The 16,477-nt window shown below is 38.1% G+C and overlaps 1 protein-coding gene across 6 annotated transcripts in view; it reads left to right on the forward strand.

The window, feature by feature from the left end:
* Positions 1-16,477, forward strand: part of LOC127423787 (cold shock domain-containing protein E1-like) — a 35,723-nt gene that overhangs the window by 268 nt on the left and 18,978 nt on the right. For 4 of the 6 annotated variants that reach the window (XM_051668363.1, XM_051668364.1, XM_051668366.1 and 1 more), the window contains exons 2-4: positions 5,147-5,917; positions 15,362-15,535; positions 16,142-16,340. In XM_051668363.1, the coding sequence (XP_051524323.1) occupies positions 15,392-15,535; positions 16,142-16,340 (343 nt within the window). In that variant the 5' untranslated portion in view covers positions 5,147-5,917; positions 15,362-15,391. Of the gene's footprint in view, positions 1-5,146; positions 5,918-10,564; positions 10,854-15,361; positions 15,536-16,141; positions 16,341-16,477 lie in introns of all 6 variants that reach the window. The other 2 variants (XM_051668365.1, XM_051668369.1) reach the window with 2 other exon arrangements.

The following is a 16,477-nucleotide window of genomic DNA, read 5'->3' on the forward strand; positions in this document are numbered from 1 at the left end:
CCTGTTAGCCAGCAGCACACAGTACAGTTACTACATCTATGACAAAGACAACTTATAAACCATAAAAACCGACATTTAGATATCTAACACGTTACCCTGTCGTGACATATGAATCGTTTATAAAAAAAAGATCAGCCACTCTAGTCGAGGCGACAGCAATGGCCCAGCATGACCCGACAGCCGCCGCCGTGTCTTTTGTTGTCGGGCTAAGTGATTATTTTAAGCCTGATTGGATCACTGTCTGGCCCGCTTCATCAACACACACACACTTGACAAAGCTCAAGCTAAACACGATCTCTCTCTCTCTCACACTCTCTCTCTCTCTCTCTCTCTCTCTCTCTCTCTCTCTCTCTCTCTCTCTCATTCAGAGCAGAAGTGAGTATTGGGTGAATTGATCTGATTAAAGTAGGGAGACGTCGCTTCAAATACAATCCAGAGATTCCCTGTTTAAACTCTCTTGTTTGCATTTAAAACGTCCTCATATATATATATATATATATTTTTTTTTTTTTTTTAATATATATTTTTTTATAACGTTTCGAGTGCGTCAACGTCACGCGCTTTGCTCCATAAACTTACTCAAAGGAGGCAGGATCAAAGTGTTAAATCAGTTCATTTAAATTTCCTGTCTTTTCTGCTTTTTCCCTACAATTTTTCAAGGAATAGTTCACCCCAATAGAAAAGAAAAATGTCATGTCTTTCCAAAGCAGTGTTCGCCAAAGAGAGATTTTGTGGAATGTTCGAGCAGCCTTTTACCATTTAATAAAAGTGAATGGTGATTTATATTGTCAAGCTGACAAAAAGCTCCATTAATAAGGTATGAAATTTACTACTTTTTTATTTGCCCATCGGTAACACTGGCGAGTGTATGCCCAATTTTACCAGGCCCTTTGATTTGTTTTTCATATACAATTTTACCAATGTTATTTTAGAATATAACCCAAAATACCAAGCCATTATTGTTATTGTGATGATTGGAACATTCAAATGGAGGCTAAAGATTAGACAAGCACAGAAGAGGAACTTCTTGTATGAGAACCATTTCTGAGGTTGTACTAAATTGACACATGACCATTTATTTGTAGTCCTAATGTCGTTGCATCCTGAGATGGTCTGAGATCATATGCAGCGTTCTCATAGACTACACAATTCTTGTAAATTGTTTCCAGATGAAGTAATAGTGAGAACTCGCATGTGTCATATGTGCATGTTGCGCTTCGACAGGTTTCCTTTTGTTTGTTCTTCAAAATATTACCAAGTGTGCTGCTTTAAATGCGCAACTTTTTGTTCTTGGCATTGTCACTCTGAGATGTCTTACAGATTGCCCATCACAGTGGCGGGTAGATGAGCAAAATAACCCGCCACTGTGCATGAGATACCTGCATTTGACAGGTGGAGGATGCTAATTTCATTCCCTGACCATAAAATCAGTCCATAGGCTACATCTCATGCGCTATATTCCAAGTCTTCTGAAGCACAGAAAAGATTTGAATCCTAATGGAGAGAGAGATTTTCTTTTTTCACACAAGACTATTGTATTGTGGCTTAGATACGACTGCGAATTTATGGACAGAATTTGACCCTGTTCCCAGTAGTGTTTTGAATGTGTTTAATAGAGCCCGACCAATACTGATCGCCGATTACCAATATGGTGGCCGATATAGTTAATTTTTGAGCTGGAATGAAAACAGACCTTTTCTATGTGGATTTTTCACCGATTTTGCACCGATATGACTATGCAAAGGTACTCAGAAGGCTGCTTTTTAAAATATTTTAATCAAAGAATATTTGACATTATTAGTATACATTGTCAACAAATTCTAGAAATGAACACTGAGAAAATAAAGAATAAAAATACAATAAACATCTTAAAAAAAACATCAGTACTGTATGTTCAGTATCAGTCAAATGCTGACATTAAAATAAAGAATAAATAAAAAATAAAACATAGCAAAATAAACATCAGTACTGTATGTTTAGTATCAGTCAAATGCTGACTATTTTAATATTGCCAGTCAATTATTGGCAGATTGTATAAAAAAAAAAGCATTTACACCTCCTGAGACGAGAAAAACAGCGGTGTTACACCGTATTCTGTTATACAAGTTCAGGGGAAACTTTCAACGGTGGAAACCAGACTTTTAAATATTACATTTTATAAATGCAACGACTGGAATTGTTCGGATGAAGGGGATACCAAACTGTGAATCCTGAACTAAACTGTTTGGTGAATACATGTTTACACATTAGCTTCCACTCAGCTGACAAGCAATTAAAGTAGCTAACTAGCTAACCACGTAGCTATAAGCTCGTTGTCATGGAGAGTAAAAGATGGACCAGCATTGCGTCTCACCAACTAAGTAACAGCGTAGCGTGAAATCAACACTCAACAGACACAATCCACCAATGCACCGTTGTCTGCTGAGCTGCAAAAAGATGGCCTGATGTTTACCTTTCAATATGCTACATTACTGAATACACTGACAAACTATAGCTGGCCAACAGCAAACAGACATGAGTGACATTGTTGTCAGGGACAGGGTTAGCGTTATATTATTTATATTGAAAAGGGAAAATTATGGGGTAATTTTTTATTAACTTTCCAATATGTATTTCACAAACTAGTTAGCAACTTACCGAAAAGACACCATTCAACTCCGCCCTGTCTGCAGAGACACTGTCAGCTCTGTCGGAGTGCGCTCTGCTTGACAAACTACGTAATGACAGCAATTCTAAAGCATTGTTTTCTGCATTATATGTTCTGAAAATAAGTTTTTATATCTGCGCATATCGGTAAACATATACGCAGATACCGATATATCGGTGAAAGGCCAATATCGGCCGACCAATATATCGGTCGGGCACTTGTGTTTAACTCTGTGGTTGTTCATTACAACATTGGTCGGCTTGGGGCTGGGCAATATAAAGTGTCAATCGACAGAGATTTTGCTATATCGTGATATGTAAATATTCATGTGCGCAGCGTGTCCGTATCTATCAGTGGGCACACTTCACGTGAAACTGAAACCAGGCTTGAGCGGGGAATGAATTCGCTGGTTATTTCCACGCGCTGGTTTAACACCAGATTCACTAAAGGAATTATGCAGATCAGGCAACGTCGCAAACACGCCCACAAACTCGTGGCTGATTCTTTGCTATTCTGATTTTGTGGGCTGGTTCCGAGCGCTCTATAATGGAGGATGTTGAAGTCCACCGTGATCTGACTGACACACGCTGCCGGGACAGCGTCACTGTGATCCAGACACCTGGATCATCTCTTTAACATGCCGAGGTGCGCTTGACTACACCGCACATCTGTACGTCTCCATCATTTGATCAATTTGATGGTAATGCAAGCAATCTGTTTTAACACTTTTAAATGAAGCACGCTAAAGAATATTATGAAAGCCAAAAGATGCGCTCCGCATTAATTTAAAAAAAAAATAATAATAATAATTTGCAAGAAGTGTTTATAAATAATTTAAAATGTATTTTCTGCTAGATGTGTATGTGTAAGTTCTAAATAAAGAGAAAATTATATAAGAGGAAGTAGTTTTCATTTAAAAATATTTATTTCACTGACTAGATTTTCCAAAAATAAGCATTACAATATGGTTATTTATTATGTTAACCGAGTTTTATTGGTTTTCCAGAAAAAAAATTACTATATTGCCATATATTTTGTTATCGTGATATAAGATTTTGGTCATATCGCCCACCCCTAGGTCGGGTAGATAAGATGTTCTCTCTCTCCCTTTAAGGCTGTATATCATCCATCAAAGCAAGTAATGAACTGGCCTAAATATCAGTTTCTTTCATCTCTTATGTAATAGAGTGGAGAGAACTGAATGATTGGCATGCTGGATATTTGCAGTTGTTGACCGCATGAATTGAATGTATTCCATAAATACTCTTCCAACTGCTGGTTCACGATGAGGCTTGTTGATCCTCATGCTTGTATGTGTAGTCAGTCAGCTGCCCTTGCATCTTGCACATGAGGCCAATGAGGAAACTTATTTTTAGGCCTTTATCAATTAACATGAGAATAACATGGAATTTTAACCCATTTTAAAGAAATGGTTTACCCAAAAATAACAATTCTGTCATTTACTCACCCTTCCATTGCTCCAAACCCATATTACTTTCTTCCATGGAACACAAAAGAACAGTTGGACAGTATGACAGCCTCAGTCACTTAACTTTCAATACATGGAAAGAATGAAGATAAAGGGTCTTTCACGATAGAATGTAATACAGCTTTGGAACAATGTGATGCCCTCAGTGATGGCAGTTTGCAGTTTTGGGTAAACTATCCCAGTAACATGTCCAGGATGTGCATTAAAACCAAAAATGTGTTCAACCAAAAATGAAAATTCTCTCATTTACTCACCCTCATGCCATCCCAGATGTGTATGGCTTTCTGTTTTCTGCTGAACAAAGATTTTACAAGAATATTTCAGCTCTGAAGGTCCTCACAATGCATGTGAATGGGTACCAAAAAGGCAGCAAAATAATTAAGAAATTATCCATACAACTCCAGTGACTAAATCTATATTTTCTGAAGTGATATGATGGGTGTGGGTGAGAAACAGATCCATATTTATGTTCTTTTTTTACTATAAGTCTTCATCCCTGCCCAGTAGGTGGTGATATGCATGAAGAATGCGAATAACGAAAAACAGAAGTGAAAGTGGAGATTGATAGTAAAAAAAAAAAAAAAAAAAAAAGGACTTAAAAATTGATCTGTTTCTAAACGACATCATATCGCTTCTGAAGAAATGGATTAAACCACTGGAGCCTTATGGATTAATTTTATTCTGCCTCTATGTGCTTTTGGAGCTTCAAAATTTTGGTACCCATTCACTTGAATTGTGAGGACCTACAGAGCTGAAATATTCTTTGAAAAATATTTGTGTCCAGAAGAACATCATTAACATTTGGGATGGCATAAGGGTGAGTAAATGATTTGGTTCATTTTGGGGTAAACTATTCCTTTAAATCTGTAATGTCCTGAGGTTGTGTCTAGTGCCATTTGAAAATGTAATTATGACAAAAAATTAAGGAGATTAAGGTGCTTTAAAATTATTTGTGGAATTATTTAATTACATCTTTTTGTTCTGTGGGTATTTGTCTTTTTCCCTAACAGTATGAAGTGAAACTGAATTGATTTTGTACCATCTGAAACCTACTTCAAGTTCAGATCATCGATCGGTCAGAAGAAACGTCAAAAGAAACAAATGAACATCCCCAAAACGACCCAACGCTATAACAACTCTGAAGTCGAGACGAAGACCAAGACGAAGAACTGCACTGCTGCAAAAGAGAACTAAAGCAACACGAAGCAACCAAACGAACAAACCAAAGATTTAAGAAACAGAACCAGGCCGCAACAAACAAAGCAACCGACCACCAACGTTAACAGCGAAGGCGAGACCTGATCTGAGACAAGAAGTTTGTGCCTACTCAACAGCTTTGATAAAGCACACGTCCCAACGCTGCACCGAGCCCTCATCCTCCCCGCACCTCTTCCTCCTCTGGGGTGCGGAGAGGGCTGCTGTCTGCTAGTCTTTTCAGTTTTTTCCTTTTCTTTGTCAATTGCAGACCGAAACCCTCCCTCCTGATTTTTCTTCCTCCACTCTTTTTCTTTTTTTTTCTTTTTTTATATATATGTATTTCTATTAACTTTTCTTAAAAGCAGTGTTTCTACAACCGCATTTGCCTTTTTTATTTGATTTTTTTTTCTTTAGTTTTTTTGCTTTTTGTCCCTTATTGTGCAACTATTGTAATTAGAACGTGTGCCAGAAAGCGAAGCTTACAAGAGTGTGTGTGTGCGCGCGCGTGTGTGAGCAGAGTCTGAAGCATCGTTTGTGATTTCATCGGTCCAAATCAGAACAGCCTTCCAACACAGCAGAACAAGGTAAGCTGTAACATGCACTTTGCTTTCACCTATTTATTTTTTCCTTAATTTTTTTTGTCATGTACTCGCACTCATATTGTTCCAAACTCATATGACGACTTTACGTGGCACAGAAAAGATGTTAGGCAGCATGGTCGTCTTGGCCTCTGTCACCTTTCACTGCCATCGTATCTATTTTCCAAACAATGAAAGTCATTGGTGACAGACACGGAGGCTTTTGCCTAATCTTTTGTGCTCCGGAAAGTACTATGGGTTTGGAAAAATATTAGGGTGCGTTAATGATGACTCGATGTGCACGATGGGTGAACAATAATGATTTTTGTTTTTTTTCCATTTACAATGTTTGTAGTAGTAGTGTCTATTTATCCCTGTGAGGAAATTTTCTTTCAGTGGATTTCAGCATGGGCATTAGACAAGGAGACAGAAACATCAAAAACATCTCTAAGTTACTACTAGAGCACCAACAAATCCCTAAATTGTACTATCTTAATATCCTTGTTCTGTTTATGTCTTTCTTGAAGTAAAGCTTTCCTAGATTTCATTGTTTACACAAGCACAAACTTCTAATGTCTACTGACCACTGATGGCAAAGTCAATCTGACCACATGGCAACTGCACAGTCATGGCAGGGAAATGTAGTTGCTTTTTAGCACAACGTGACTAGTTTTGCTTGGAAGTGACACTAAAGAAGTCATCCTTCTAGTTAGCCAGACAACATCCCTACCATACTCCAGGGGCCTATACCATGAAGCTATCTGAACAAACTATGGGTTCCAGGATTGGTTTCGAATTGACAAACCCAAACCAATCCAATCCGGCTTAATTGGTACCATGATGCTGCTCATCAACTTTGTCAACTCTGACTTTGATCCTTAAGATTAGTTCATGCGCGCATGCACATGAATGAGTGACGTTTGTAGCGAACAGCCAAACAGGTGAAACATGGAGAGAAATAACACCATTTATATTCACTTCTCGCTAGAAAATAGGGCTGGGAATCGTAAGGAATTTAATGATTCCGTTTCCTTAACGGTTCCAGTTCCACTGCAGTTCTTATTGTATTTAATACCCTCTGCTATCTGTTACCAAATAAAGAGATAATTTCAGATTTCTGCCTAGCAGATATATGCCAAATCAGAAATAAACTTATTACTTGTTAAATGTGTGTTTGCAGACTTTTAGAGACATAATTACAATCCAATAATAGATCCTAACTATATTTTAAACAAATCTAAACCAACAAGAAAGTGATGGCATATTTCATTAATTCATTTATTTTATAAAATTCCACTTATTACAACAAATCTCATGTACCTTTAATTATACATTGTCATATGAACAATCAGTCAGTAACTGCACTGCTTGATTTAATAGAGAAACCGGTCATCCTTATATAAACAGTAACAGTTCCAGAGACAGTTTAGACTGTGTCATGTAGCCTAATGTTGTACTCCAGGCTTGTGAGACTTAAACAGTTCTTATTTAATTTTGAGTTGGACATTCATAACCTGCACGTCAGTATAAGATTACTTGTGTACCGGAGTATATATATTGAAGCGCTGTATGTTTTGCGGTGTAGGTACAAAAGAACCGGCTCCTCTGAATAATTCTTTTGGGAATCTGACTATACCGGAAGCGCATATTTTGCTCTGTAAATTCAAAAGAGCCGGCTCGAGTCTCATTCGATAGGGAGTCAAATACACTGGTAGAGTTGTGTGTTTTACTCTGTAGAGTCAGTAGAGGGCAGCACTGCTGCGGAAATGTGCTGCTGGAAACACTGTCAGAGTATTTCAGGACAGTGTTCCAGCTTTATTGGCGGAAAATTGCATGCTGGAGAACCGTTAATGGAACCAAAATTCACGGAAGTCATACGATTCTGGTATTTAAAAAAAAAAAGAAATGGAACCAGTTCTGGTTTGTGAACGGCACTTGGGCTGTGCTCTTTGCAAGTTTCTATTGTAAACAATGACGCGCTTCCTGCCTCCTGACGTGTGACCTTACCAACAAGTTTACAAACTTATGTTTTTGGGTGAACTATTCCTTTAAGTGAATTCATATATGTCCAAAACAAGAACACACAGTCTTAATTTAAAACTTAAAAACTTTATTTAAAACAAAAGCTTATGTTAATTTAAATTGAAAGCTTAATATAATTTTATACTGTTACAAATTAACACTAACTACATTTCCATCCAAGGATTTTTTTTGCAAAAAAAGTTTTAGCACATCAAAATAAAGCTGATGGAAATGCAAATTATCGCTAAAATCAGCATCAACATAATATTTTTCCATTTAACTCTAGCACATAAACTCTATGTTGATACTTCAAATGTCGCAAAAAACTGGTTTGGAAAAATTGGCATTAACGCAAAAATGTAGTGTCATATGACAGTTTACTCCAGTCGTTAGCCTGTGTTAATCATGACGACAGTATACATCTTTGAAAGCCAATTTATTGTACATGATTATGGATTGATCTTAACGGCATATAGATCCGATCTGCAAACATGACACTTCCAGGAGTGCCAACACAAATATCTCGTATCATGCACATCGACAAGTGCTCAGAGAACAAATTAATGCCCACTCTTTGTGATTAATTTAATCGCGGTAGCCATCCGTTTATTTATTACAGTTGCTTTTACACACCATTCAAAATAATAGACGGCAGTCATGGAATTAGCCCACAATACAAAAACATATAATTTCTGTTCACAAAGATGTTTAAAATTAAAAATAAATACACAATACTAGGAGAAAAACATCAGTGTGCTTTTTTGGAACACTAACATAGCCCAATTCTATAAAATTGTTTAGTTTACTTCTGAAAAAATGCTGGCAAAATTCCCTGTAAGAAATTAAATTACCAAACGAAAATTATATTTTTAGACCTATATATGCCTTTACACAAACTTAAATTAGCTTTACCATGTTCTGTAGACAAAAAAAAAAAGTCGGCTGGATTACATTATAAGAATGTTCTACACTTTTTTTCCAGACTATAAACTATCAGAACTTTTTGTCCAATGCGGAGTTCACTTTCAGAAAACTAGTTTTTGAGCATTTTAAAACTTATAAAGATTTTAAATCTAACCCTCTTTACCTCGGATCGCATTTGCTGAGCTTCTTCAGAAAATGTAAATTGCATTATGATGCTAAAATTAATTTTAGATGAAAATCGAGTTCAGTTGGAGGTTAAAAGTTGCTGGACAAATATGCAGGACATAATGCAGTTGTGTTGATGATGCTTTAGATGATTGTTCAAAATAGCCTATTGAATATCAGGAATGTATCATATGTAAACCCTGATATTACACCGCATAATTTTTTTTCTTTAACAGCTGTGCACACAGCATCACATGGATGGATGTCCTTTATACTAAGACTGAAAGTTTCCCCCCACTACTTGGTGCAGGTTGCCAGCTTGAACAGGACCATGACGATTCGCTTTTGGGCCAGAACTGGTGGCAACCTGCACAACATCAGGACCAATATTACAGTGCAGTCAGAAGGGCAACAGCTCCCTTTTGATTGCAATTCCTCCTCTTCTGATTGCTTTTATTTGTGAATTAAAATGACAGTAAGTTGGCTAATTTCAATGAATTGTCTCAATAATCTCCGCATTTTACCAAAACTTCAGAGGAAAAAAAATAGGGACATCTGGGAGGCGAATATGCGATACACACACACTTCTGTATGGAAACGGCAGATTTATTTTGCGATAAACCAAAACGTATGCGACACTTATTTTTTTTATTTTTTTTATTTTGTTTTTAGGCATGATTTCATCACGCACACCATTTTTATCGATAAAAGGCCATTTGAATGGAAACGGGCAGAAGACGGAAAATTTCACAAAATTTGTTTTACGCATTTTCACTTTGTCGATAACAAAATAGTGCGAAAAGTGGATGGAAACTAGGTTATAGGCTACTATCGAATAATATAACAGTGAGCTCTCTGAATATTGTATGTAGTAATTGGCATGCAATAGCGGGACGTCTTTTATTTATTTATTTTTTAAGTCGTAGCCTATTTTGTGTACCGCTTACTGAACTTCATGTGAAAAACTGTATGTTCATCTCTAGCCTGTGAAAGAAGAGGTTATCATAGTCTATTTTGTGGATTTCTAAGAATTGTTTTTCTGTAAAGTGTGATTTAGAAGACATGGAGCAGTGACTTCATTGCGACAGATGTCACATTACTCTCAGCTGATTGGTTCAGCATCTGTTAGCTATCTGTTACCCCGAACAAAACTTGCCACAGAGCAGGTTAGCCGTGTAGCGTGTGTTACTATGGCGATGAACACCTTTAAAAGCCGACCAGCCTTCATGGGACCTAAAACCCAGGGTTGATGCAAACTAAACTAAAACTTACCTATAGCCACTGAAACCAGCGTCATGGTACAGGCTTCTGATATGGTATCTTTGGAGGATTAAAAGCTCTGAGAAAAATGTCCTTTCTGTGAAGATAAGGCACACTTGCATGTGTTTTTTTTTATTTATTTTTTTTATACAGGATCCTCACCCCGACACAAGCTCGCAGCCCTTGACTGACCCCTATTATGCTACTCTGTTCACTGGCTGTTCTTGTTGCCTCTCCCTCAGTTTACTTTCAACCCCTTCCCTCCTTTCTTCACCTTTGCAGAAACCCAGAGGTGTTTTGTTGGGTGTGTAAAGAAAAGGAGAGGGGAAAGGGAAGCTGCTACACGACAGCGGAATAAAGTTCAGTGAAAAAATCTAGACACTGAAAACGGTTGTAATCCGTTCAATCCCAAGTGTAGTAGATTTGGCCTGTGTATGGGAGAATTATGGGTAGTCCCTGGAAAGGCTTTGTCGAGTTTACCTTGCCGGCATCGTCACCTGCAGCGTTCGTTAGCGCTGACCTGAACAGCACCTCGCCCGTTGGGCTCAGCCTGTCACCCTATGGCCGATCCGTAAGTGCCTAGCCGTCTGCTCTCCACCCTACTGTCCTGCTCTCCCGAATTTGACTTGTTCCTTCATTGCACACCCACTGTTGCCCCTCTCTGCGCTTTTCCTTCACTCCATCACCCTGATCAGCAGGCTTAGAGGCTGGCCTCGATCACTTGCCGTAGAGATGAGCAGCAGCGCTTATACAGTTAAAAAGGAGGCAAGGCAGGAACAAGGATGCTGTTGCCATTGGAAAACTAATATAGAGGCCTTTACAGTTCCGTGCCAAGTGTTGACTTATCTATTCAGTGTTTGAAACCAGCATTAAAATGTTTAAACCGTATGTTTACTGACTTGATTTGAAATTGTCAGTCTTGTCCATTATTTTCTAGAAAAATCTCCTAGTCTTTTAAAAAGGCCAAATAACAGACCCGAGCTTTTTTTGATTTTTTTTAAAAAAAAATTTATAAAGAGATACATTTTGACAAAATTGGATATTGCTGGAAGGCCATCTGTGTCCCAGCTGCATGTGTGGTTATTTGTCTTCGGCATGGTGGCTGTTGAGCCGTGTCTGATTGACAGTGAAAGTGGATTTGGTTTTGTCTTGTCCGACACCAGGAGTGAATCTAAAACATTTATGGGTGTGATAGTCTTATCTATTTCTTCAGAATGGCCCAGTGGTCGAGGCTGGTCGGAGTCTGTTTCATCTAACCATTTGCTGGTACCGTGTAGTCTAGTAGTGCCATTTCCAGTCGCTTCATCAAACTAACACATCATTCTGATTTTCTTTGAGCATGACTCCCTGCACAGGACAGTGAAATAGAGTTGAGGCCTATTTACACCAAGAGCTATGTGACCAAACCATTTGAGTCACAGCCGAAAATCGGCAACAAACTTTCACAACTAAACTATGTCCTGAATAAAAGTGAAATGTGCTCCCTGACATTCTTGTGCGTTAAAGCACAATGCAACTCCTTTGACTGAATAGAGATTAAATGCAACCCATTGCAAAATGTAACAAATATTTTCATTCTCCTGGAATGGAGCAGTGTTGTGATAGCGTGACATTGGAATGTATCACGGTGTAACGATATCGGCCTTTCTTTAGAAATAATTATGAATAGTAGTCAGGGACTAAAAATGTTTCAAAGAACAAAAATGAAAACGGAACACTAACTTTTTTTTTGCAGAACATAACCGAAAACGGGAACCAAGTCATTTTCAATCGTTCTGTAGTGAAGACTTAATTTTTAAATGCTGGTAACTGGTTTTAACCAGTTAATTTTGTTCCAGTATTTTTTCATGAAACCAAAGGGTTTATCACAGTTAATTTTTGGGAATTACACCACTTCGTGTTGCCCGAAAAAACATGTGCTTTGATCCTGAAGGAAACAGCTGCACCACACATTTCTTTGCCTAATTTCCTGTTTTGGAATTATCATTATGAATGAAGACCTTATGTATATGTACTACAAGTATAGACTATGTATAATTACTACATATACATGCACAGTTAATCCAAATAAAAAGAAAACATTGGTAGAGGTAAAAATACATTTCTCAGTTGTTTCCAAGTCTTCATTGAATTATTGTTAGACATGATGCATTAATACAGATTTGATGCTGCCGGTTTTGACTGAGAAGCAGATCTGTAATAACAAATTACAATTTAATTAACTGTATGCTTGTTATGATTGTTGTGCTGATAAATTCACCACATCTTAAAAATTAGTGGCTGATTTTCACTCATTTTGACTGAAGCAGATCTGTAATAAAAATTATACCTGAATTAACTTTATGCTTATGATTGTTGTGCTGATAAATTCACCACACCGTACAAATTAGTGGCTTATTTTCACTCATTTTGACTGAAGCAGATCTGTAATAAAAATTATACTTGAATTAACTGTATCCTTGTTATGATTGTTGTGCTGATAAATTCACCACACCGTAAAAATTAGTGGCTTATTTTCACTCATTTTGGTGAGGCAAGCGGTTTATTTTGAGCTTGTTTTCCAGACCACATTGCTTGGTTCTTTGGCAACACTGCAACTGGTATTTTACCCACCCCTTAGCTCAGAGTACTGTCATTTTAAAAAGAACATTATTAACTGTTCTTATTTGTTCTAACCAGTTACCATTTGGAAAGCAATTTTTTTTTTCTCCGAATGAACCGAAATGAAAAAAAGTATGTTTTAGTCCTTGCTGTTGTATTATAAATGGTGGTGGGTAAAGTACAGTTGAAGTCAGATGTTTACATACTTTAGGTTGAAGTCATTAAAACTTATTTAACCACTCCACAGATTTCATATTGGCAAACTATAGATTTGGCAAGTTGTTTAGGACATCTACTTTGTGCATGACACAAGTAAGTTTTCCACAGTTGTTTACAGACAGATTGTTTCACTTTTAGAAGAAGAAGCTGCCTTTATTTTTGTCACACATTATACATTTGCACGTATACAGTGAAATTATTTTTTTCGCATATCCCAGCTAAGCTGGGGGTCAGAGCGCAGGGTCAGCCATGATACGGCACACCTGGAGCATATAGGGCAAGGGCCTTGATCAAGGGCCCAACAGTGGCATCTTGGCAGTGCTGGGGCTTGAACCCCCGACCTTCTGGTCAGTAACCCAGAGCCTTAACTGCTGAGCCAGTGCTGCCCTGATTGACTTACAATTTCACTGGGTCAGAAGTTTACATACACTAAGGTAACTGCCTTTAAGCAGCGTGGAAAATTCCAGAAAATGTTAAGCCTTTAGACAGTTAGCCAATTAGCTTCTAATTGGAGGTGTACTTAATTGGAGGTGTACCTGTGGATGTATTTTAAAGCCTACCTTCAAAATCAGTGCCTCTTTGCTTGACATCATGGGAAAGTCAAAAGAAATCAGCCAAGACCTCAGAAAAAAAAAAAATTGTGGACCTCCTCAAGTCTGGTTCATCCTTGGGAGCGATTTCCAAACACCTGAAAGTACCACGTTCATCTGTACAAACAATAGTACGCAAGTATAAACACCATGGGACCACGCAGCCATCATACTGCTCAGGAAGGAGACAGATTCTGTCTCCTAGAGATGAACATAGTTTGGTGCGAAAAGTGCAAATCAATCCCAGAACAACAGCAAAAGGACCTTGTGAAGATGCTGGAGGAAACAGGTAGACAAGTATCTATAGCCACAGTAAAATGAGTCCTATGTTGACATAACCTGAAAGGCTGCTCAGCAAGGAAGCCAATGCTCCAAAACCACCATAAAAAAAACCAGACTACAGTTTGTAAGTGCACATGGGGACAAAGATCTTACTTTTTGGAGGAATGTCCTCTGGTCTGATGAAGCAAAAATTGAACTGTTTGGCCATCATGATCATCATTTATGTTTGGAGGAAAAAGGGTGAGGCTTGCAAGCCAAAGAACACCATTCCAACCGTGAAGCATGGGGGAAGCAGCATCATGTTGTAGGGGTGCTTTGCTGCAGGAGGGACTGGTGCATTTCACAAAATAGATGGCATCATGAGGAAGGAAAATTGTGGATATATTGAAGCAACATCTCAAGACACCAGCCATGAAGTTAAAGCTCGGTCACAAAATGGGTCTTCCAAATGGTCAGTGACCCCAAGCATACCTCCAAAGTTGTAGCAAAATGGCTTAAGGACAACAAAGTCAAGGTATTGGAGTGGCCATCACAAAGCCCTGACCTCAGTCTGATAGAAAATTTGTGGGCAGAACTGTCTGGAGGAATGGGACAGAATTCTAGCAATTTATTGTGAGAAGCTTGCGGAAGGCTACCCAAAATGTTTGAGCCAAGTTAAACAATTTAAAGGCAATGCTACAAAATACTAACAAATTGAATGAAAACTTCTGATCCACTGGGAATGTGATGAAAGAAATAAAAGCTGAAATAAATCATTCTCTCTACTATTATTCTAGCATTTCACATTCTTGAAATAAAGTAGTGATCCTAACTGACCTAAGACAAGGAATGTTTTCTAAGATTAAATGTCAGGAATTGTGAAAAACTGAGTTTAAATGTATTTGGACAAGGTGTATGTACATTTCTGACTTCAGCTGTAAATATTGATACTGACTAAATGGAAATGCAATTACATTTTTCATTTAGCAGCCACTTTTGGTTTTGTTTCTTGTGCTTAAACCAACAATATCGACAGCTTGACATTTATCTTAAATTATCAGTATGTTTGATCCAAAAGCTTTATTTAATTGGTTTGGAGTGTTTAGCAAAGTAAGTTTTTTAAGCAGCCCAAAAAAAAAAAAAAAAGAAATTGCTGCTTTTCCAATTTTACATATTTCTAATGCAAGCACCTCAACAAAGGAACTAAGCATGTACAATTTTGGTGTATCAAATTTGTAAACCCATGTAGGCCATCACTGGTGTTATGGCCTCTTTGACACTTGATTTTCGCAGAGAATTGAATTCCCTGTTCCCTGATGGGTTCTTGATGCCATGTTTTGGCTTTTCCTGTTTGGATATTCTCCTTGGGCTAGTATTTTTAATAAATCCACTCCACCTTATCCCCCAGTGTCCCCCCACCTCTTACCCTTACCTGAAGATGGAGGTCTCTGATCCCCCTGTTGCTGCCCCCACCCCCTCCACCTCAAGCCAGCCAATCCCTCGCTCTGCCTCAGTCTCATGCCATAACTCACGTGCAGCAGGGGGCAAAAAGCAAAAGCGGACCCCCCTTTACCAGCGCTCTGTAAGTGGGCATGATGGAACAGTGTGTGCACCAAACCCTTTTTAGCTAGTGTGTGCCGGATTGGCATTCTCATTGGCAAAGTATACCTAACAATGTAACAGCATGCTCTGAGGTTTATTGGGTTTAGAAGTGTTTATTTTATGGAGCTTTTTGAATCCGTATGTCTTTGCATCTAACGTTTTAGGACCACATCTACATGCCTGCTGACTGTTCACTTACAATTCACTCAGTTTGCAATTTGTGGATGGAGATGATATTCACAGAATGGACAAGCTGAGTCTAGTACATAGTCCTGAGGTTGTGTTTGTGTGAATTCTAATATCTAACTAGATCCTTGTGTGATCTATAAGTGCACAAACCTCTTTTCTAGCTTTGTAGACTCCGTAAACTTATATGCTTACCAGACCAATTACTGATACCATGTTTTCTACATTTTCTTCTGTTCTATAGTTGCAGTTTTTTTTGTTGTTGTTGTTGTTGTTGTTTACCCTTTTTCATCCCATTTTACCATTTCCACACCTTTTGAAGCAATTTGATATTTGGAGAGAACAGAAGATTGAATGTTTCAGCATAATTTTGAACACATCCTTGCTGTTTTCCCCACAGATGAGTTTTGACCCTAGTCTGCTACATAATAATGGCCACAGTGGCTTTGCCAATGTGACTGGAATGGGGATCCGGGAGACAGGCATGGTCGAGAAGCTGCTTGCATCATACGGCTTCATTCAGTGCTCTGAAAGACAGGCCCGCCTCTTCTTCCACTGCTCTCAGTACAACGGCAACCTGCAGGAGCTTAAGATCGGAGGTATGGGCAGAAAGGAAGAAAAAAGAAAATGTAAAGAACCTTAAGGCATAAAGCCTTTGCAATAGATACAATGTTTTCAAATCTGGTGTTTCCTTTTAATGCTTATTAATACTTTTTTTTTTTTTTTTTTTTTTTTT

This window comes from Myxocyprinus asiaticus, chromosome 33, assembly GCF_019703515.2.
Source record: "Myxocyprinus asiaticus isolate MX2 ecotype Aquarium Trade chromosome 33, UBuf_Myxa_2, whole genome shotgun sequence".
Lineage (NCBI taxonomy): Eukaryota > Metazoa > Chordata > Actinopteri > Cypriniformes > Catostomidae > Myxocyprinus > Myxocyprinus asiaticus.